Source organism: Pieris brassicae, chromosome 10 (genome assembly GCF_905147105.1).
Source record: "Pieris brassicae chromosome 10, ilPieBrab1.1, whole genome shotgun sequence".
Classification (NCBI taxonomy): domain Eukaryota; kingdom Metazoa; phylum Arthropoda; class Insecta; order Lepidoptera; family Pieridae; genus Pieris; species Pieris brassicae.
Genome location: NC_059674.1, coordinates 12,527,569 through 12,552,220, shown reverse-complemented (window position 1 = coordinate 12,552,220; position 24,652 = coordinate 12,527,569). Strand labels below are relative to the sequence as shown.

Here is a 24,652-nt window from a genome sequence, read left to right as displayed (position 1 = left end):
AAATGTTACACATTACTTTTGTTGGTTTTTAAACCTCAATAGAGGTAAAAAATAAATAAAAAAACATTAAAATATTATCGAGAACTTGATGTCTTAATATAATTTAAATTAATTTATTTTGTTGAGTACGATCGATGAAGCCCGTCTTTGGTACACCACTATAAAATACTGTTAGTGTGAGTGAGTTGAGAAGTTGAGAAAATCGATGAATAACAGTTCCTCACACATACACATATTGTAACCGTCTGGATTTATTTTATGTATTTTTGCTATTATTTAAAGATCTACTCAAAACGACAGGAAAGTACATCGTTAAAGGGAATTAAAACTCTTATTAATAACTCTAATTTGTGCACAACAGCCCTTGTTAGATTTCATAACTAAGTTGAAAAGGTTGAAAATAACAGTAGGCACAAAATTCAGTATCATTATATGGAAATTATAGCGTTTGCGACCTTTTCTTACCCTTTGAAGAAATTAAAATCAGTTTCAGAAGTTCACCATCATTTATATATACCGCATATATTTTTATATCTTAATCTTTCTTTCTCTTATTCATCTTTCTTATTATTTTACTGAGTTACACGCCATCTATTGCAGTAATTGCTTACTACAGTAGTTTTAAGTGACCAAGAATGTTTTCTAATACTGTAAAAGTGACATCTACTGAAAATATTATAAACTACTAAGAATGTAATGTGCATAAAGTTCTACCCATAACGGATCTATTTATCTTAATCTTTAAATGTGACTTCATAATAACATGATTATATCTTATTTCATTTTTATTATAAACTTGTAAGTATCCTACTATTTTAGGACATGGGTATATAGTAGAGGATCATTATTATAGTAATATTTAGCCTTTAAATTTTCCCGCTCTAAACATTTTGTAACAAAAGTGCTGTGTAAGATCATTGCGTGATCGGCGTTAGCCCGCAAAATTAAAAATATCATTCCGCGCGCGATCGTTGTAAGTAGTTGCGCGTTCGTCTCGAAGTATTTGTTAAAAAATACGCAAAAATAAATTTACGACCTACATTTAGTGGAATAATAATGGTAATATAGTTTTACTATTAGTGAGTTTCAAGATACCTGATTGTGAATGTTGTGTGCATTGGAATTTGGTGAACGCGCAAAACTCGTAAGTTGTAAAAATTCGCGGATTTACGTTTTAATTTTATCTTATTATAGATCCACAATTACTATACATGCTTGTCTACGAAATAAAAGCTAAAATAATGAATAATACATTGCCTCCGTATTCGTATTTCTATAATTCGACAAAATTTAATGGACATGTAGATATTTGGTAGAGTAAATTATTTTCATTTATTCCCTGTTTGTTTGTAACATCGCTATTACGATACAATATAACAATAAAATGAAATATAATATTATTCTGAGCCTGTGATCAGTAAAAGTGACTCCAACTCGATTTTTTTTACTCCTAATTGTTCAAATTAACTAAGAATGTGTGCTTGAAAAAACGTAATATAGTAGTTTTAAAGTAATGAAGTAAAACGATACTACGATACGGTTACTTGTAAGATTTTTACGATAAGAACAAAGTAGCGTAACCATTTAAGGCTGTTTGATCTCCGTTATTTGTCAAATATGGTGTGGCCTTAGGGTCTGCCAAGGAACCTTGTTTGAGCTAGATTGAAAGTAGGCTGTGTTCTGTGCATTGTACTATTATTTTAACTTTCTAATCATATTCAAGGAGCAATATTCTCCGATAAACTTGATACTTGAACCTGATACTATTAAGTATATAATTTATATTGAAAAATATTAAACAGTATCTAAAAGAACAAATAGTCGACACCGAACATTGAGTACTTATTTAAAAACCCCGCATTCTAAACGGAGCATAAGGAGGAAACATTTCATCGTTTTAGTTTCAGTTTCAATAAACTGATATTTTAATATAACTTGAAATTGATATTCTAATAAAACTTAATCCCATACTGACTAACCTTGGAATCATGTAAAAGTGTTAACAAAATAACCTTAAAATAATGACGCATTGTGGTTTTCGTCGTGTATTAAATAAACTCGAAAATAGTATGAGTATTCAGGGCAAGGACTTAGATTGAGTCCTGGAATTGTGAGGTCATCGGTGATTAATTCCTCTTAAATCTTGATACAAAGGTTACCCTCAACAACCTGTTGTGTGGGATGGCGATCCTACACTTTATGATACATTTTTGTATTCTATATTACTAGAATTTATTCTTCTTACTTATTTTTTTAGAAACTAATTATTTAAAACATTTGTAACTCTCCACTCTCAATCTTACTAATCCATAGGGATTAGTTTAGTAGTTGGGCTAAACCATTTGGTAGTTCATTCAAACGCCATCAACTAACGAATTTTTCTTGCAATTTGAGCAATTAACACTTAATAGTAATAAGAATAAAAGTATCACGTCACGTCACAGGCATAGAATAGCATGCTTGCCTATAGAAATTTGAATGAAATTGAAAGAAGTGTGCCCCATATTACGGGACTTCATACATGCAGTGGCTTATATCAGCAATATACGGCAACTATGATTTTCATAGATATTTTTTTCATAAACAGTATTTAGAACAGATTAATTAATTGACAGTAAAGTTGTTCTTAGCTTTTTGTGTTTCAGACGTGACACAGTCCTTCCGATATGAATTGCCAAATGTTATTGGCATCAGAGTGAAACAGTTCTCTGAACTCATAGTACGAAAATAATAATCAAAATATAAGAGTGTCCAGTGTTTTTTTATATTCGAATTAAAACGTAACTGCATTTGATAATAGTTATAGAAATCGGCAAAATTGTTTCGGCGTTTAAGAAAGAAATCATACTGGATACCTATGCTTCTGGAGTAAAAATTCGCTTGTCCATCCTGGGAATTAATGATTAAAAATATTATGCAATTTTGCATATAATCAAAAACTATTTGTCATCTCCAATATAAATACTAATTCAAACTACCAACACCTATTACAAATTATAAAACTAGGACTCCATAGTTGACACACAGCCTACTAAAGTATATACTTAGCCCTTTCACAAAGGTTCTGACGCTTCTCAGTCCCACATCAAAGTTTCTATGAAAATTTTCGTGTAAACAGTAAGATGACATCAGCGATGCTATATTAAAACTTGGCGAACCGCCATAGCACTTTATCAATATGGATCATAGGCAATGGCGTTCCGAATAAACGTTCACTTTCGTTCTATGCAGGACTGAATTGCAGAAGAATAAAAATTAAGAAAATAGATTAAGGGACGAAACGAAAAACTTCGAAAAATCACATCAATTAATGAGAGAAACATTACATAGGCCAATTTTAGCCTTTTTTTTTTACTTCTTTATTTTACAAAATATTATCACAATAGATTACCTTAGAATACTGTTGTGGTTTGTATAAATGTAACCATAGCAGTCTTGTTTAGGAGCGTGACAATTGCATATAAAAGTAGTTTTTTTTAATTTACTGATCATCACTAGACGAATCTGATATGTTTTTGATGTTCTGGCTACTTTCAGGTGCTTTTTTATATATGCAATATATTCTATTATTTCGTAATTCTATTATTCATTACTAGCTATATTCCACTCGATGAGGATGATGATGTTACTACCCTTCGCTTCAACCAGCTCCATCAGCTTTCACCTTGGCGTTAGCCTTATAATAGACAAGCCCAGAATTTAGCAGAACGCTCAAAGGTCGAATATGTGTTTACATTTTCCTTACAAGAACATTAATTTAAGGTCAAGTCTTTTTAGAATACAATGAGTAATATTTCTCGCAACTGTCTCGGGATGACTATGTCGTTGTAGAAACGACAGAAATATCACGTAGTGGTCATATGTGGTAATGACGTTATCGAAGTGTTGTAATAGAAAATAAATAATTTAAAAATGCATTTCGAAAATGTTTGACCTGTAGATAAGTTCTTATAGAAGGGCTGGTTGGCGCAACCATGTCTGGTTTTTAACTTGATTAAAATTAATTCTATGACCTGGTGCGGCTTGTGATGCGGCTGATAGAGTGCAAATACAGGGTCTAGGCTCCGAATTTGATTTTGTCCTATTCGGTATTGAGACCCTTGGTCCGTAGGGTCCTAGCGCTAAAGGGCTTTTTAAGGAAATGGCAAACAGGTTAGTCGAACTCACAGGAGACCGAAGAGCTGGCAGCTACCTCGGACAAAGAATTAGTCTACCTAAGGCTGCCAGTAACTTCGGAACCTTGCCTAAAGGGACTCCTTTTAATAATATATTTTAGTTATTATACTTTAATGTTAGTTATTGTATTTTTATATTAATTTATGTTAGCAGTATTATGTTATTTTTATTGATATAACGGTAGTTTTATGCATACATATATATGTATAATAATTGCAATAAGGTACAATTTCCAAAAAGTAAGTAGGTCTATCCTTTTCTTCGTATTGTCTTCCCTAATGTTAGATGACTTGTCGGCGTCTAATATAACTGGCTCACCTACCAATTAGGTCTCATTATCTTTGAAGAAGTTGCTTCATAGACTATAATTTATTTAGGCCAAGTTCGTGTTATATCGCACTAAACTGTTTTCAATGGGATTTATTGAATAAATTATTAATAAACACTACGTACAACCTTTGAATAGTGCTCGTAGGTAGGTCGCACTGTTCACGAATTTGTTGCATCCAAAATTCAGTATTAGAATCTTCCTCCGATGAGACCTTGTTTCAAGCTTTGTTTCATTAACGCCTATTAGCACTGTGTAAGATAATGTCGAGAAAATCTATATGTTTAGAAGAAACATCAACGTAATATGTCATAATTAAATTCAAGAATTTATCGTGGATGGAGATTTATTAAAGTTTTTTTGAAATACCAACGAAATACCTTGGTTATAAGAATTAATAATTCGAAAGAGTTCGATGTATCCAAATCGAGAATTCGCGTTTGTTAGTCGTCCGAACCTGTTTGAGTAAGGCCTTGATGCAATCCAATTTATTTATTACTGTTAATGGACAATTTTAATTAGCGAAATTAATGTAACGTACATGAGATCACTTGTTTCGCTCAAATCATTTTGTTATTTTATATTCGGCTTCATTATTAACAGCAAGATTGACAGAAAAAATGCAGTTACTATTATTTCTGAGCAATGTTGGTCTAGTGACTTCAGCGTGCAACTCTCATTCCAGAGCTAGGGAAGATCCCCGGCACCAATGTGCGGATTATAACACTCGACGAACGGTGAAGGATGCATGTATGTTGGTATACCAGCATGGTACTGAAGCCTGATCACCTACATGCCTATTTGAAATTAAAAGCAAATAAACACGAAACAGATAAAGAAATCTCAGAGCCAAAAAAAAGAAAAAGAGGCCCTAAAATGTTTTTTTTAAATAACGAAAATGTACATATGTATTGTATGTACACAGCTGGTTTGAGCTAAGGTTACAAAACTACAAAATCTCATTCATACAAACTAATTCTCCTTGAAACCGAGTGTGGGTGAAACAGATAATAAATCATGACAATATATTTATACGAATTAGAAAAAGACAAAAGATGACTTCCGTTGATGTATTTTTATTTTGTTTCATGGTAATGTTACTTTGAACTTATAGTGACAACAACTGAGAATATTTTTATAAAATTTTCTCTACTGTACGCAAATACACCTTTTTAATGGATATAAATTGAAAGGCTCTCTGGACTCAAGTCACGATGCAAAATACCGAAATCGCTTCCAGTGTGTTAGTAAAGTTAAAATGAATTATAAAAAGACTTCGACGAATGGACTTACTGTCGAGTCGTGTAAAAACATCCAAATAGGAATGAAAGGGGCGTGTACTAGTGTACACACTTAAAAAGTAAAACTTCTTTATGCCTTATTTTTCGTAAAATGATCTACTATATGCATCTTTACAGAAATTGGTTAAATAAAGTTAAATAAGATAAAGTTTAAGAAAAGGCTTATATTATCATAGTCATGAATACAAATAATACAATTATTTCATTTCACCTTATCACTACTAAAATTATTACAGAATTTCATTAATTGTAAAAGAATTATTACTATCATTGTTATCGATATTATACATTTTTGTTATTAATGGCTTTGAATGTCTTCGAATCAACCGTGGTAGGGACAAGAAAAAGATGACGCGTAACCGAAAAATGTGACGGTTTTTTTTTTTCCAACGCCGATAAAAAAGTTTCACTTCAATAAATAGAAACCGTTATTTTTCAAACTGAATTTCTTTTTATATAATACAATACATATATATGTATCATATCATATCAATCTAGTAGTTTTTGTTATATCTGGAATTTATTGATGTTGATGAAGTTTCTTCGAGATAATCGCAAACATCAAACCAGGGCGTGACCAACTGAGCACCGGCGGTGTTTCAAATTAAACTAGGTTTCTCAAATCTATTCTTACACGTTCAACCTTCAAACGTGTCTGGAACATTGTTTCAAAATATCTTAAGATTCATATCCAAGTGAAGCTCGTTCCTTATTCTGCTTAATAAAGAGTAGAACGAGTTTTAGTGAGATAAAAAAAGTATACGCAACGCTCGTCTGTGTATAAACGAACGTGTGTCTGAATATTTAATCAAAGTAATAAGCAATTAAATAACAGTGGAATGTTCGGACCCTCTGTCATTTTGAGGTGACAGGTCTTTCAAAATTCTTTCGCATATATTTTATAGCTTACGGCGCCAGTCGCCTGTTAGAAAACCTTATGTGGGCGGATCAGCATCGCCCACGATTTGCAAACCACTGGACAAACGTCGGTTTTACGACGTCACGATGTAAAGTTGTTTTACATCATACCTTACGAAGGTATTAAAATTCAAAATTCCAAAGTGAATTTGAAATTTAGTTGTGTTTTCATTAAATTGTAAGGCATATGTATCCATATTTTACATATTAATATCAAGCCTTTATATATATAAGTTTGTTATTTTTATATATGATATATATATTTATTGTGCTATATGATAGTTACATAAAAAAAATTTAAACTGTACCAGCATGTAATTATGTTAATATATGACCCACTTATACCTAATCTCGTCAAAGGGCTTGAAAAACCATTTTAATAGTTGTCGTTAGCTTAGCGATCTTTTGGAATAAACGAATATAACAAACAATTTTTTGGGGTTTAGTACATTTTGAAAAAATATATTTTATATACGTTTGCTTACGTACTTTATACTAGATTGCTTATAAAAAAATATTATGATACATATATCATATTATGAAAATAGATCAACTTTATTTCCCGGTTTGATTATAAGTTACACCAGCAAAAAACTCTATCAAATATGTAAGAATTCATTATCATTATGTAATTTTAAACCCACGTAAAAACTATACGTCCTTGTCAACATAACACCTATTATAATTTACGGCAATCATTCAATCATACGAGGCGGTTATCGACTTTAATACAAAAGACATTATACTTAGATTTCCATGTTAAATTTTCCGAGCTATAACTGTTATGTGAATAGTGTTATACTTTTCCTTTGATTTACGGATTGGTTTAAACCAATTTTTCAAATTAAAGCTATTATTGACATATTATATTGCCTAAAGTTCGTCATAAATCACAAAGTGACCTTGACTTTTCAGTTTCGAAAATGTCAAAGCACACACTAAGACTAAGCTAGCCTGAAGGTATTACGAGTTATTTTACATCGTAGAAATAAAGGATAGGGAAAGAAAAATAGTAAAAACAAAATGTTAGTCTAAAATGAAGTTATGATGGGGCATGACCACCATGATCATTTCATGATTATTACGAGTCTCTGTTCTCGTATTCTCTTATGTGTATTTTGCTGTACACAAAAGTAAAAAGTAAAAAGAGGATGTATACGAATGACGGCATTCTTCGACACTCATAGTAACCAACCTGATTTCTCAGTGTTGTAGTGTTGTTTGAAAGGAATGTCATGTCTGTGACCTTCGCTTGATAACTTACAGTATAGCCAGTTATCACAAGTATACATTTGTTTATTTAATATAATTTATTAGTAATATCTTTAACGCGAAGACTACGTAGTATCGGACAATTAGTCGAAATTCTTTACGCTGCCCGAAAAATGCTCCGGACGTTTAGAATATATCATTATTCTAAGCTCCCTAATTGTAGTTTTTTGATACCACCTTAGTAGCGGACTACACAGTTAAAATTAATCCTTTGCAGTCATGTATTGTAGTCGTGTGAGATAAATCACAATCTTACAAAAACAAAAACGATAATGTTGCACTTGACCCCCTTACCATATTTATAGCCCGTCGGCCTTATGATGTCATTCTGTGATTTTACATTTCGCGTAAATGTAAAGGATTTTAAGACCATTTACAACGAGTCATGTCATTAAAAATAATTGGCGCCGATTTTTATGGAAATAAGAAATTAAGTAAATTAAATGTAAGCCAAAAGCTAGAATGCCAAATTATCAAATGGCATTATATCTAGGCTTTTAAGTTTTCTACTTACTCGTAGTTGGTAAGCATCTGGAAACATGAGGTGCTGTAAACCTTGAAGTTTACTCATGGATTTTTCTTACTAGTGCAAAATTAAAAGTTAGAAGTAGACAACATTTAACAGGCGTTAAAGGTTGATCAGTTACTTGTCTGGGTCGTGATATGAACCAGAAGAATGAAAGAAATATTAATATTTGCCCCGTCTTTGTTACGGAATGTCAGACATTGTCAATTTCATCAATAGTCAAAGAACAGTAAATATAGTCAGTGAAACAAGGACAATAACAGCGGAAGACTCAGTTAGTGAATATTCAAATCAGTCCGTTGCCAATCTCAATTAAAAACCCATTACTAGTGTGAATCGTGAGTAGTACCAAAGGTCTATTCATAAGATGACATCAGAACAAGTGTAATAGCAAGACAAAGACAAATGAATAAATAGAGAAACAGATTCTCTCAGTAAGTAATGGTGATCGTGTAGTGATAATACTCGGTTCAACCGCTAGGTCCCTAGGGGACTCAAGGAACGGGCCTTTATATTGCACATCGTTTTACGATATTGAATATATTTGTAGCAAATGAATCAATTTTTCAATTAGGAACGCTTACAAGTCGAATAAATCTTACGAAAGGACATAATCGAATTGAGTCCTTGATAGCGATTCGGTATGGAATATTCATATTATGACTGTTTCCTTGTTAATCATTCTTGATAAAAACGAAAGAATATACTAAACTTTACTATACATAATTAAAAAGGATATTTAGTAAGCCTCTACATAAGGATTCCCTGTCGTGGGCTAGTCTCTTCCTTTTGACTTTTTAATGACTTTAGGCATTTATAATTTCTGTAATAATACTTACAATTTTGTAATTAAACTGCTGTAGCACAAGAAAAATACTTACCGTTTCAGCATAGAAAATTTTAAGAAAATCTTGTTTAAAATTGCTAGTGAATGTATAGTTTGGAATCGTTACTGAAAATGTTTTTTTATTTTATTTTATTTAAGTATTCCTACAGCTACTAATTAATACATATTCAAACAATTACATTATATAGAAAAGTACATCAGAATACACATTCAAACATAAACATAAAGCACAGTTTTACATATTTATACAAAAGTATAAGAAAGTATAAATTCATACTAAATTCTAAATTATAAGTTCTAAGATTCATTGATCATTATAATAAATATATAATATAAAGGAAGAATAACAAAGCCATTATTAATAAAAGATACCAGTATTTTAAGAAAGTGGTTATTGCAGAAAGGATCTCTGAAGGACTGTGCGAAAAATGTGCATTTTTGGGTAGCTTATATAGGATTGCGTTGTGTGATATGGTCGGTGTTTTTTTTTGGAATATTTATAATTCCTTATTGTTGTTCGGTTTAGCGTTTCTAATTGGCATATTACGATTAAGAACAGTTAAGTCTTGTGTGGTCCAACTGAGGGGCTTTGTTTAATTGCCCTGTGAAACGGATGTATATGGTAGAAAGGGAAGGAGAATGTGCAAAAATAAACGAATTCGCGTACAACGATGATGTCATGCTATAACGAAGCGGTCGGGGATCTGAAATGAATCCTAAAGATCTTTAAACTTCTTAAGATTAAACCAAATGAAAATCGTTAGCAGTATTAGGAGACTCATCTGTAATTCATGACATTCAATTTACTAATCTTAAGAGATATCTCCTAAGTCTTTAAAACCGCTTTATAATGACTATCTGATATTAGCTAATTTATGTCTTATTTTATAATTTTTCGGCGAGCTTTGTTCAGTCTGAGATGGTGACTTCAGTTACCTATGGACATAGTTGATGCTTCCCGTCTAGGTTTTTTAATCTAGTACCAATGTGACATAACTATTTCTATTCTTTTAAAAACACCATCCTACGTAAGTTTGTCACCAGCTGCGTTGGCGTATGAATGAATGACGTAATGACACCCACAGGCGGTATTGCAAAGCCTTTATTGGAAAGACATTTAGTCAACAGATACATTATTTTTTAGTTATTCATAATATTTTAAATAGTAATAATAAGTAAGTAATAATATTCTAGGTTATGATTTGAAACTAGCAAGAAACTTAAAGATATAGGTTTTTTTTTCCTTTTTCTTTATATTAGTATGTTTACATTTAAATGCGGTTAATTGAAAACTCCTTCCTTTCAAGTCGGTTAAAAATAAATACGTTTACTAGTAGAGTTCCTTTATTTTTAGATGGACTAATGTTCATACTAATTAATGTTCATCAGTACATCTCATTTTAATTTACGGTCAAGTGACGAAATGGGAACGAATTAAACTAACCATATCTTTGATCGTGTTACCTTTTTAACCCATGGGTCATGTATATTATTACTGACAAGGTTATTGTACGCGGCTTTGTATAGAATAAGTAAAGGAAGTATTTCTATGTACCGTTTTTCGATGTTGGGTTTATTTTTTGGTAATAAAGTTAAGAGTTCGAGTCCATCTAAGTAGAATGTTTCATTATCTTTGTATCAATCATATGTTTCGCTTCAAGATAATTAAAGCACAACTTTTAACTATTAATCCAGTATTTTCTTAATCAACCTTGGATGATATTTAATTATTTTTTCATAGATTACGCCGGAGTATAGAATACCAACATTTAAAAACAAAGATAAATAAAGACTGAGCTAGAAAATAACACATTTCGTAAGAATTGCAAATATCTAAAGATTTGATCAGCATTCGATTCAATAATGAAAAAAATATTGAGAAGTGGACTTTAAATTCTAGGGTTAAGGTTCAAATTTAAATGTAAATTGAGATTACGCAAATGTTTATACATCGCTTAGGTGTTAATGTAATTCTGAAGCATTGGAATTGGTTTTCAAATACACATTTTGACTCACTCTGAAATATCTCTCACTGGCTGTATCCTGCGGTTTCTTTGAAACGTGATGTTATATATGTAACCTTCTTTAATAAATGTTACAACATTATTTTTTGGTTATATTGAAGATGAGGGTGATCGTCATTTACTCAATTCTGCAAATTGATCATGAGATAAAATATCTAATAATTTTTTAAAGTTTTCTTAAGAACTATTAATCACAAACAAGCATATTAAATAGCTGAATCTGTATAAAATGAATAATATATAATATATTTGGTCTTTTTATATAAATAAAGTATACATACTTTATTTGTTCATTTCCTTACCCTTCAAGCTAACAAGTACCAAGTAAGGGTCTTTGTATACTAATATGCATCGTTCCTATTTAGAACGAGCCTGTCCGTCACCTGTCACTCTATTTTCCAGTACATATGCGAAATAAATCACGATATACATAATTTATAACATATTCTATGTATGAGTTAATAACGTGTTGTCTTTTTAGATATAAAATATATTTGTACAATTTTTGGTTTCAATAAAACAAAAAAATTATATCCCTCAACTAGCAAATGCCTATTGTACTGATTTTGATTTAAAAATGAATTTTATTATTTTTTATATAATACTCATGTCATACATGAATCCACATTCACAATCCACATTCCTTTGCACTCGAATCAACTGTGTTCCAATCACGAATTGCACTGTACGTTTAGTCACTCTTCGAAAATATCCTAAAGCCGCACAAATGATGAAATATTCTTTGAAGAATTACACTTATTTAAAATAACTGTTCGACATTGATCTCTACAAGAGTAGTTGTAAAAATAAGGTTATTACATACTAATAAGTATTTCTGATCTGATTTAAAATCTGTGAAATTTAACTACACTATTACAAAGTGTAGCAGTGAGTTATGTAACCTAACTTTAGTTAATGCTTAATGTAGAAATTTGCCAATACTTTTATTGTTTTTGAAGTAATATCCGTTCCTTTACTTATTGGCGATTTTCATTCGATGGAAGCACTGGAGAAAAGAGAAGAGGCAATCATCTTTTTTCCTTGACTTCTTTTTTTCTTTACCTTAGTTGGCCGATCCTCAAAAGGAAACATCCAATGAGCTGATTGTCTTTTGGTTTCGGGTTCGTAGCAATATATCCAGCTTTCACCACCTGTGACGATGTCAAATACATCATTTGAATCCTCGCCGTTGAACTTATCTAACATTTGGCGACAACAGTCCCTGCGAAGGTGTTACTGGTCGTAAGTTAAAGTATGGGGAATCCATCTGGTACAAAGCTTTCTTCACGCCGCACGCAATGTTCGTGTAATATTTTTTGAACTTTACTCATACCAATGCCTAGGCTTGCTCGTATTGCTGATAGGTCACTCTCTTATCTTCCTCTATCATGCGTCGCACACGTTGATGTTATCTTCACCTAGTCCCGGTTAAAGGACGTCCCCCATCATTGGGATTGCAACGTCCACGCTTAAACTCGTTAAACCAATTGTAAATAGTAGCACGAGATGGTGCTTCATTAAGAAATGCTAATCGCAGCTTGTTGTTGAGTAAGCCCACAACGAAAGTCATAATAAATCTTTGACCGAAAATTTTCTCGCGTTAGGTTAATTTTCACGTGTAACAGGAGTTTTAGATTTGCCGCCAATTTATAAAAACAAATTACAAATGAATGCAATATACTAAATTTGATTCTAAAATTGAATTACAAAAAAACTGGCCAGTTTTTAACATTTTCTGTGTTACCCACGTATATTTAGTTAATAATTAGAAGCGCAAACAAAATGTCATTATCGCATACTTGAAGCTAACATGAGCCCTTTAGTTTTTCCTACACTCATAAATTGTAATATAATATTCATATTGTATTGTCTTTTGTTAAAATAGCTTTTACACATTAAGAAAAACACTTTTTGAACGGATTAAAGCTATGTATTATTATTAAAAACTTATAATTATTTACATAATTCTAAATTTTTCCGACGGTTTTTATAATAATACATAGCTTTAATCCGTTCAAAAAGTGTTTTTCTTAACATTCATATTTCCAATTTTAACTACACTTATATTTAAGTGTCAATTAGATTTAAGAACCCTTAAATAAGCCAACTTATAAGCTCATGTATGAAACGATTAAAACCAGTTGTTACCCAGCTTCAAAGAGTTTCTTTTAACATACATTTGAACATACCTACAACAAACGCCACCGAACTAGTGTTTGGCTATTCTAATTCTATATTCCATCTTCGTCATACAAACATTTAAACTGAAAGTGTTAGTTACGTGGTACAGAAGCCAATGTTATTACAATTAATGTATATTTCATTATATAATTAATTTATAAAAATAAACTTAATCTTTTCCTTATTTAACATAAGAGGTCAATCACCAACCTGTGGTTAGTTATGTTTCGAGAGAGCTGCGTGTGAGATTTACCGCGAGAAGCAAGGCGAGACAGACACCTGCATGGACTGCATACTCAACTGCAGCAGGCGAGCTCTCAGTGAAAGCGATAGGACTGTGACGATCGTCACTGGCGGACATTGCGTCTGATGCCACATTAGACCAGCGTGACAACTGGCTTCAATCGAAACGCGGACCCTGAAGTACAATATTTGTAGGGGCTATATGTACTGCGCGGCTGAATAACTTTGATAGCGCGTTTTAGCGAGACGTATTTTTTTAAAGGTAGAATTGTTAGTTGCAAACTACGCAGGTACTTTTAACATATAATATTCTTTATATGAAATCTTTCTTGTTTTTATAGTTATTGTAAGAAATATCTGTAAAAATATTATGACGTGATTATTATATAAGGAATATTTTAAAGAACAATATTTAATTAAGATACATTTGAATTAGTAAAGGGAAATGAGAGATAACATTTTGGCGAAACCATGTTTGTGTATTTATCGGAAACATTACCATACAAAGCAGCCGTGAAGACCATAAAATTGCGATTTCAAGAAAATATTACGTCACCCGGAGAACCTTGAATATGCATACAGATACCAACATTATGATATATAAAAGTGTTTAGTATTTCACAAACATATAGACAATTTTCTATACATTTAGTCTTTAACGAAATATTAAAAATATCCAATTTGAATATCATTTTTAACCAACGAAGAGCTTATAAGAATAATTAGCTTATTCATATAAACATATTTCTCAGCATGCATTTCGTAAAAAGGTTATCAATATCACTTTAAAAAAGTCCTAATTTGGTTCATTGTGTATTGAACTGAACCTGTGTTTTAAATTTTATAGGAAAATTAAGCCAAATTAGGTATTCTAACCATAAGTAAAAATTGTTATAAATAACCTTTAACAGACACAGTTCTCGAATACAAATGTATAAGGTCAAACTGACAAGGAATAAATATATCTAATGTCTTTTATTGCATGCTTAGAATCTGTTTATCTTTGTGTGTCTTAAATCTTCTGTGTGTTTGTAAATAAACTTCCACTAAACGGCTGGACCGATTTTGAATTTGTTGTGGTCTCAATTATAGAATTTTTTGTTCGACGTCTGTACAGAACAACGTCCGTCGGGCCGCTAGTTAAACTTATATATTTAATTTCCTATTATAACTATATATTTTCTTATGCCAAGCATAACCAACCTAACTGTTGGTTCATTGTTCTACTATAGGCGTAAATAACTTTTATTGCTAATACATATTACTTCAGCCTTTAAATATCCTGATTTCGTTTCCAGATAATTAGCAATGGCGACCAAATCGTACAGCAAACACAAGGAATATAAAGAATTTTCTAGCAGTAGAGGCACAGTGCCCTACACCGACGAACAATTCGGTAAGAATTATTTACGTGCATACATTCTCTCTAAATCTATTATTATAATTACTTATTTAATCTAAAATTTTGTTGTTATCAGCGTCTGTAAAATTTCAATTTCAAAATAATAATTAATAATAAATAATTTAAAGTTGAACCTAGTATAATATGAACAATATTAAATATCTATGCTACCTACGTCAGTAAAAAAAATATTTATTTCCTTACGTTGTATACGTAAAAATATCATAATAAACAAAGAATTCTTTTATATAATAATATCTTGATAATAACCTATTTTCAGACATGATAAAATCCGACCTTTTACCAAAAGGAAGCAAACTCGACTCTCTAGGCAGGAGTGGTTTGGGAACCAGAGAGTACCATTATGAGTACAAGGAAGAGAAGTTACCCGACGGAAAATATGACAGGAAGGACTTCCATACTGTTGAAGTAAGCTTATGTTTTCTTTTACAAGTATCTTCAAAATATTTCAAATATCGTCCACTATGGCCTACGTTTTTAGTTTTGTTGTGTTTATATTTGTGTACATAAAAATATGATAAATAATTAATATGATTGATTGATTCCACTTGAAAATTTTACATTCATATAAGCAATGAATGTAAAATTTTCAAGTGGAATCGTAAAACATATTTCATTTCGCTATATGTAACCATACATTTATACATGGACTAACTAGTTTATAATCAATGGCACTACAACCTTTTTTTTAGGTGTGGGCCTCAGATTTCTGTATTTGTTTCATGATCATTTGTTTATCGAATAGGCAAGTAAGTGTCAGCCTTCTGTGCCTGCGTACGCCAGCGACTTTTTTGGGTCTAAGGCAAGCCGGTTTCCTCACAATGTTTTCCTTCACCGTTCGAGGGAATGTTAAATGCGCACATAGAAAGAAAATCCATTGGTGCACAGCCGGCGATCGAACCTACGACCTCAGGGATGAGAGTCGCATGCTGAAGCTAACACTGATCGACAACTAGTTTATATTTAACGAAAACAAAAACAAGTGAAGATCAATGGAACTAGCTGATGCCTATTCTTGTTGAAATGTAAGGAAGGAAACATATTGTCCATTTATCTGGGATTTGCTAAAAAGAATAATGTAATATTAGGTCCAAGCGCATTTTAGGGTACGCAATTATAATCAGACTTTTTAAAATTTGTATGGAGTATTCTCGGACATTAACCTTTATAAATGCGAAGGTGACAATGATATTCGTTTCTGTACGCTTACTGAAATAGTTTTTATTATTTGTTTTCATTAAACTTATTTTTAAATTCGGCTTGGTGTTTCGTCTTATTCCAGTAATATGTAAATGTTTTATTTGAACTGCTAATTATTTCATAATTTCTTAATCAAATCTAGGAATACACAGTACCACCAAAGACCAAACCGAAATCCTCCGAGAGCACAGCCTACTACTATGAGAGGCAAGAGAGGGAACTGCCTGTAGTCACTGGCACCAGGACTTACAACTATGAGACTACGAGTTCTACTCCTGGTAATGCGACATTTTTTCATATACAATAATAATAATAAATGATACATTTATAATGGATATCTTTTCAATCTATCTAGATCTGTGTGCCCAAGTTTCGCAAAGGCCCCCTTGAAATCCCGCAATTTCTGTCTGCAGTCCACTTACAGTTTCCTTAATCTGATCTATCCTTCTAAAATGTCTTGTTTAGTTTTGCTCCACTTTTCTGTTTCACTAAAGTTTATTTATTTTTATTGTGACATCTGATACCTAAGTTATTGTTATTAGTGATGTATTCTTTATTTTCTCTATTATTTCCTTCCCTATGATACATCCTTGCATCGATGGGGATTGGGATTTCGTGGGCGCCCAAGTTTGAGATCCATATGTTACTACAGGTAGTACAAAAGTATTGAAAACCTTCCTTTTATTTAAATGGTATTTACCATGCTCGTTTTATTATTTTTTCTGACATCTCTAAGCGCCCAAAAAATTTTATAAATATTATTCATACATATGTTAGTAACTTTCTTATCGTATGATACCTGAACCTAAATATTTATCTTTGTCTCTGGATAGACACAGTTTACAGTAAAGTAACGGTTAACCCAGTAGATTATCAAGAAATAGTTTTATTTCATTAATTAGAGCTTTATTAATGAATCCTTACAAAAATTGGTTAGGTAACATTACTTAATACGAAATAATATAGGTTGAAAGTTTTTAGAGGCCTAGTATTGTATGGTCCCTTTTAAGGTAAAAGCCCCCTCCATATTTTTGCATTACTCTTATTTTTTTCAAGGCATTGTTCAGATCTTATTGTCTTTGTTTTTAATACGTTAAAAGTTGCATAATTTTAATTATTCTGAAGTGGAGTGCCTTTTTTTAAATTGTATGATTGCCCTTACCTTCGTTTGTCTTATGTAATGGAGGGTGGTGGTCGCAAGTAATAGTTAAGAAGTAAACGTATGGTTATTATGAGCTTCAACTACATTTTAGAATGCTATGCCTTATACAACGTATAAACCATTTATTGACAGTATCAAAATTATTTAAAAAATTCAGGCTATTCCAAAGTGAAAAGCTCCAAGGCGACAAAGGAGATGACTCAGAACGTTGAAGAACTAGATTCTCTTCTGGATGACTTGCAAAAGGATCAGGAACGGCAGTTGTATAAAAGTAAGTGCAACAGCTTAAACAATTTCATAAAGTTGAACATCATTACTTAATACTTAATTGAAAAATCCAACGTAACATACATTTACATAAAAACAAAATTAATTCCACATTTAAAAATGTATTATTCATTAAAAATCATTAACGCCGCATTATTCAAACGTCCAACCTTATTCAAACTCACTTTGTTGTATAAATATAATAATTCCGTTGAATATATTTATTTATTTCGTACTCCTTAACTATATATTACGTATATTTAATTTAAAAAAACAATTGTATTAAACATATAGCCAAACATATAAACATATATTAAACATTCATAACATTAACAAATGTTCAAATATTACACTAGGAAAAAAACTATTCAAACACTAAGTACTACCTAATTTGGCTATGTTGTGTAATAGTATAAAAGTGAGGGTGTGTGGGTGGAATGTGGGGTGTGCTCAAGATGCAGATGATTTTGCGCTATGAATATTCTTAATACTTCTTTTAAGCATGTGTTAAGGGCTTAAATATTGGTCGTATATCCAGGCTGCGTGATACAAAACTGAGTTTCTGGCGTAGTTAGACTTGATGTGAGGAACGTGAAACAAAGCACGATCTCGAGTCTTGTAAGGGGAATTATTCTCGATAGTCTAAAGTGTATAATACTGAAGACGCTTTGTAAATAAATAAACGTGACAAAACATTTTATTTGAAAATTAAAATCACCTTTTTTTATTTCGGACTATATCGAATTCTGAAATTGTATAGTTAAGTAAAATTAAAATAAATATATTCACATTTATTTGAAAAGACGCGCTGGTATAAAATATATAGTCTTTATTTTTTGTTTCATTTCAGCCGGTTATTCATCGGACACAGCTGAAAGTACATCATTCGACTACCGCAGAGGGTAAAAAGGCTTATTTTAAAATTATTTAAGTTTCTTATCTCTCATATTAATAATGTTTTTTTGCTTTATGTTTTATGTACATATAGCAGTTAAGAAACAATTCTTACTTTAAAAAAATAAAAATACACTTTTTTATTCAAATGTAACAATATCTGTACAAAAACAAATTATTTTTTATTAATTTGAAGAATGAATATATTATCTTATCTAATTAATTTAAGGACTCCAGTCAAAGCGCCATCTAGCGGCTACTCGACACTGAAACACGAAGAAAGAGTGGAGTCTTCTTCTTGGGGCTCCAGTCCACCTCCACCTTCTGTCACCCGTGCAGCAGAGATTCGCCAAGAGGTGTATAGAGAAGAGAAGACAGGTATTAATTTATAATTATAGTTTATAATTTTATAAAATGTTGCTTAAAAATGCATTTTTTTAATTCAAAACAAGATTTATGTATAAATATAAAAAGGCGCTTTGGCATATAATGCAAGCTTACCTTTTTATTATATCTAATAAAGTATATTTTTAAATTAATAATAACATTACATTATTTGATACTTACAAACATTCGCAAAAAATAGCAATATATATGTACCGTATAAAATAAATAATGTGAAATCAATGCGGTTGGTAAAAATTATTACAGTGGTAAGTTATTACTGTTTATGACGCCATAACGGTACCGCATTGGATAAAAAAATCATGAATGCCATTGGAATAAATTCTATGAATCAAAATTCATGTTTCAACCACAGATTATACATTCACGCAATTTATATTTATTAAAAAAAATTTTTTTTCAGAGTCGCGCGTAGTCCCATCTCAGGTGTCTCCCGCCATTCCTCAGCCTGTTCCACCCACTTTATGTACGAATTGTCATCACGTACCCTCCACTGGCACTGTAAGTGTATTTAACCACGATTTTAATTTTATTTATTTTGTAATTCTCGTTTTATTGCTTTTAAAAATTTCATTATAGTTCCCTGGATATCCGTAGAGATATTTTTTATGTTATACCGCATAATAGGAACCAATTCGACTTAGGGTCCTTCAAGAAAAGAGCGTACAAATTCTTAAAAGGCCGGTAACGTAGTCGCGAGCCCTCTGGCATTGACAGTGTCCATGGGCGGCGGTTGCCCCCTATTTTATATAAAAAAATAGGAGGCAAACGCCCATGGACATTCATATTTCCAGAAGACTCACAAGTGTGTTGCGAGACTTTTAATAATTGGTACGCTCCTTTCATGAGGGACCCCTATCGTAACCTTGGGATCGTGATACAAAATCTCCATAATGAAGTCACTATGGTTATGGGGATATGATGAAAATATTTATTTAGATATTTATTCCAAACATTTAAAGCAATATATAATATTAAAAAAACTTCAGCTGTCGCGCTCCAGTACACCTATGAACAAAGTGACCACGACCGTAAAGACGTACACGTACGAAGTACCCGCAGATCAGGACCCAACAACAGTGCCATTGCCGACACGCGCCGATCATAGCCACACTTATGTGTCTGAAGAGCATCACAAGTATGTAGACGTAGTTTTTCTAAACTAATTTGATTGCCTATATAGGCTTTTTTAATGTGTTTTCTTAAAAATGGAGACTTGTAGGAGACAAGGCACGTAAACGTAAATCACGCAGTCAGTCCAAAATATTGATAGAAAAGCTGCAACATTTTTGTAATTATTATATTATTATATGGCCGCCATAGCAGTGTTTGCCTAGTGGCTTCGGCTTCGGCGTGCTTATTTTTTCCCTGAGCTCTCATCCACTCGCTTGTACGGTGAGGAAACCAGTATGCCGTAGTAGAGTAGAGTAAACAGATGTGTAAATCTGAGGCCCAGATCCAAAAAGGTTGTAGCGCTGGTTTTTGTGTAAGGCGAAAATACAATAAAGTAAAAATATTATATTACTATACTACTGTGTATTTACATACACTATAAATTATACTTCTAAACATTACTTTATCTTTATTTATTTTCTCACAAAACCTTAGTACATTAACAATTACAATTATTTATTATTATAAATAAATTGTCTTTCTTCTATTGAGGGAAATGTTTGTGTGAGACTTATGCCTGCTAAAGGTAAGAGTACCTGTGTTACAGGTCATCAGGCCTCCACCACTTCGGATCGACAGGTCTTAAAAAGTAGAGAAAAATTTAGAGAGAATAAACAATTTTATTTCAATAGGATGCAACGTTAACAACAAAAAAATTATATACAATGAAACCACAGGTGTATGTGTGTGTGTATGCGTATGTCTGTGAGTGTGTGTGTATGGATGTGTATTATTACTAAATTGTTAATCTAATAAACTTTACACTATTATACTATAAATTATTACTTAACACTTAAACTAAAATTGATTGTCAACTTTATACAAAAACATTCTTGCAGCACAACGACAAGTTCAACAGGCACTCTGCCAAGACCAGCTCCGTCCCCGACTCCTGGATGCCAGTACTGTTCTCATTGCAACACTAGGATCCGGGAGTACCGTACCCACACCACAGGTGAGTGTTGAAACCAATATTTACGTACAGGCCGTCAAGTATGACTTGACGATTTAGTAATGGCGCGTTTGTCCTCCCCAGCTCCTCGAAAATAATACCTTGAGGTCATAAATGACACATTTGAGTAGATTTTTAATTCGATGGACTTAGTATAATATTTTTGACAGATCACACAAATGAGCGAATGATTTACCCTCCCCCCGCGAACGACACAAAACAGCTGCGTCCCGAACCGCACAATGGACCCGGCCCCTATGTGAGTATAAGATTTTAATTCCCTGTTATAAGAAAAAATAATATATAAGTAGTATTGTCTTTTGTTAACATAGCTTTTACACATTGAAAGAAAAACACTCATTAATCGGATTAAAGGTATGTATTATTATAAACTCATAATTATTTTACATATTTTTTCCCGACGTTTCGCGTGCTTTACAGCGTGCGTGGTCACGGTGAATTTGTGTAAAATTATGTAAAATAATTATAAGTTAATAATACATAGCTTCAATCCGGTTATAAAGTGTTTTTCTTTCAATATATAATTAATTTTTCGTTTCGACTTCTAGACACCTAAGACCCAAAAAATGCAAATAATATAATTAATAATATTAATGTCTAACGTATTTACAGGGTCCAACCTCATACAAGTATTCGGAGACGAGCTACTCCAGCCAAAATTCAACCCAGCGATTCCCCCCCTCTCCGGTGGGCAACCATCCCCACTCCCTCGCACCCCCTTCCCCAACTCCTCCCTTCCCTCGCCCCTCAACCCCCTCTAACCAGCAACAACCCCCCAAGAAGCTGGATGATCTGTTAGCAGATTTCCCCGAAGCGGTAAGTAATTAAAACCTTATATCTTTATACATAAATGCATAAAAATCCAGTGTCGCTATAGTTCTTCATTGGGATTTACATATCTGTATCTATGATCTACTGTCTGTAAGTAGGTAATCACGCCTTGTTGACCGAAACAACTTCAATGTTATGTATACAATAATTAAAAACACATATTGCACATTTAAATTTAATGTAAAAGGGTGAAGGCTGAACAGACATCTAAAATAATTGGTATAAACCCATATTTCTGTAATTTATTTTTTATTTAAGGAATTAAAGTATATGACGGCGATGGTAGGTAGTTGGTACAAAAAAGACAGCGATATCGAGGGCTAGCGGCACGTTCACGTGACGTCATCGCCCCACTACGTTTCGGGTTTATAAAAACCCGAATCACCGCTGTTTCGGCACGCGTGCCATTCAGGCCGAGTTACGCTCGCTAAAACAGCCCGAGCTGAGCTGTAAGGGCCAACAGCGAGATCCCATAAAAAAAGTATCGGCACGCATTTTTCTGGTTGCGTCAAGGTGCACGGACTGCAGTCTTAACCGACTGTCACATGTCTCTTGATTATAATATTAATTAAATTGTATTTCGTGCTTTACTTCGTAGCCAATTCAAAAAGTGGGTAGGTTTAAAACCCTTGGAAGGTCTTTCTGTACCTAAAGATATTATCACAAAGATAGTACAACACCTAAGTGTATTAGTTTTCAGGATTTTAATCTTATAGAACACCAAATATCTTTTCAGCGTTTCCCAACACAACCGGATGGTATAACTCAACGCAAAGTAGAAGCATCCCGGGAAACACAATCCGCTCAAACCAAAGCCGCGCCCGTGGGCAGTAGTAAGAACGTGGCCGGTCCAGCCGTGTACTACCCTCCTGGTCACACGCCATTCGTCAACAAGGATTCCGGATATCAGGCTAGCGTGAGTATTATCTGATACAATTTCCATCCGCATGCGGTTAGTAAGTGCTTCGTAAAAATCAGCCACACCAGCTTCTAACTGAATTTTTTTAAAGATTTGTACCGTCCTTGAATAGTATTTTCAAAATCAGAACTTATTGTCTTCGTTTGTTTAAATATTTGTAGAATGCCCGACAAATAAGATAGCTTGACTGAACTCTCTAAAATCTAGCAAAGTATCGAGACAACTAGACGAGCATGGCTTGTCTGAAATTATATAATAATATATATTGCCCAAGACGCTTCATATAATTTCCTTTTCAAATTCATGAAAAGTATTAATTTCCATTCCTTAGGCAATGCAAGCTGGTGGCGGTCAGTACGCGTCAGGCCGTGCGATGTACGAATACGAGTCTGGAGCTAAATCTCGCGAAAAACGCAGCGAGAAGAAAACAGCAGTGCCAGTCTGTCTGCCTCTCTGCTGTGCTATGCCCTGTGTTATTTTGTGATTTAACCACTAATACTTGGACGCGGTTTTTTCTACTGGTATACGTAATCCTGCATTTACGTGTACGTTCATACGCACATGTTTATAACGGAATAAAAAAATTGCAGTGGTATAGTGATGTGATTAAAAGTGGTTTTGTAATGTGTTATTAAATTAATTAATCGGATCGAAAATTTAATATCAAGAAACCGCGTCTCAACGCTATTAAAATTAAACTCGTGTCTCATTTTTACCAGTGACATTTATACTTCAAAGTGTTTCGTCGCAAGTGCCTTTCGAATCAAAAATCTTATCAATTGGAGTAGAATTTTGTATTCTCATCATCCAAGCCCGCATCTATTTAGGTATTTGTTTAGAAACTTTGAATAATTTCTGATTTAAGATGTAAATCAATAGGTTTTTCAAGAAATCTTTTCTATTAAATTCAACTTTATATATTACATTTAATTTGAACACGCTGTATACAGCGTTATTAATAATTGTAATTAAGTGTTAACCCTGCGATTTCAAATATATAATGACTAATTGTATAATAATAAATATTATAAGCTAAGAATCTCAGTTTAAAATACATTTATTAATTAATATTAAATCATATAAAAATATGAAAGAATTGCTTTTTAAAGACCCGTACAAAATAAGTATATATTTTTTATTTGTTGTAACAATTATATTTTCGTAGTAGTTTTAATAATTTTTGGTTTCCATAAATATTCTGATCATTTATTTGCTGTATAAAAGCATTAACGGTGTGCCATTATTGTTAACGTTGTCTATGTCTAAATTATATTTTTTATTAATAAAGATATATTAACAAATTGTTATATTTGTAAACAAGATCTCCCTTTCCAGCGAGTTAAAAAAAATCCACACACACAAACGCCCATCATAAGAGTAAAGTAAGATTAGGCTATTAAGGTACACTTTCATACCCATGGCGGGTATGAAAGATATAAACGAAGGTGCCTATGGACTTCATATTGTCGGTGCGGAAATTTTAAATCATACAATAGAGCATGGTGATTAAATTTTATTGGTTTCGTACTTTTTAAAGCAACCAGTAATATCAGCAAATCAAATTTGAAACAAAAAAAATCAAATTTGGA

The 24,652-nt window shown here is 32.4% G+C and overlaps 1 protein-coding gene across 2 annotated transcripts; it reads left to right on the top strand.

The window, feature by feature from the left end:
- The first annotated feature begins 913 nt into the window (after nucleotides 1–913).
- Nucleotides 914–24,327, top strand: LOC123715352 (flocculation protein FLO11). Of its 2 annotated transcripts, none has more exons than XM_045670327.1 (14): nucleotides 914–1,059; nucleotides 15,115–15,212; nucleotides 15,499–15,647; nucleotides 16,582–16,717; nucleotides 17,759–17,872; nucleotides 18,719–18,770; nucleotides 18,992–19,140; nucleotides 19,571–19,668; nucleotides 20,157–20,305; nucleotides 21,180–21,295; nucleotides 21,463–21,551; nucleotides 21,926–22,129; nucleotides 22,881–23,060; nucleotides 23,395–24,327. In XM_045670327.1, exons 2-14 carry the CDS (start codon nucleotides 15,125–15,127, stop codon nucleotides 23,545–23,547), a joined length of 1,677 nt encoding a protein of 558 aa, XP_045526283.1. In that variant the 5' UTR covers nucleotides 914–1,059; nucleotides 15,115–15,124; the 3' UTR covers nucleotides 23,548–24,327. The 2 variants fall into 2 exon arrangements, with proteins under 2 accessions (XP_045526283.1, XP_045526282.1); XM_045670326.1 differs by having other exon boundaries at nucleotides 943–1,144.
- The last annotated feature ends 325 nt before the right edge of the window (nucleotides 24,328–24,652 follow it).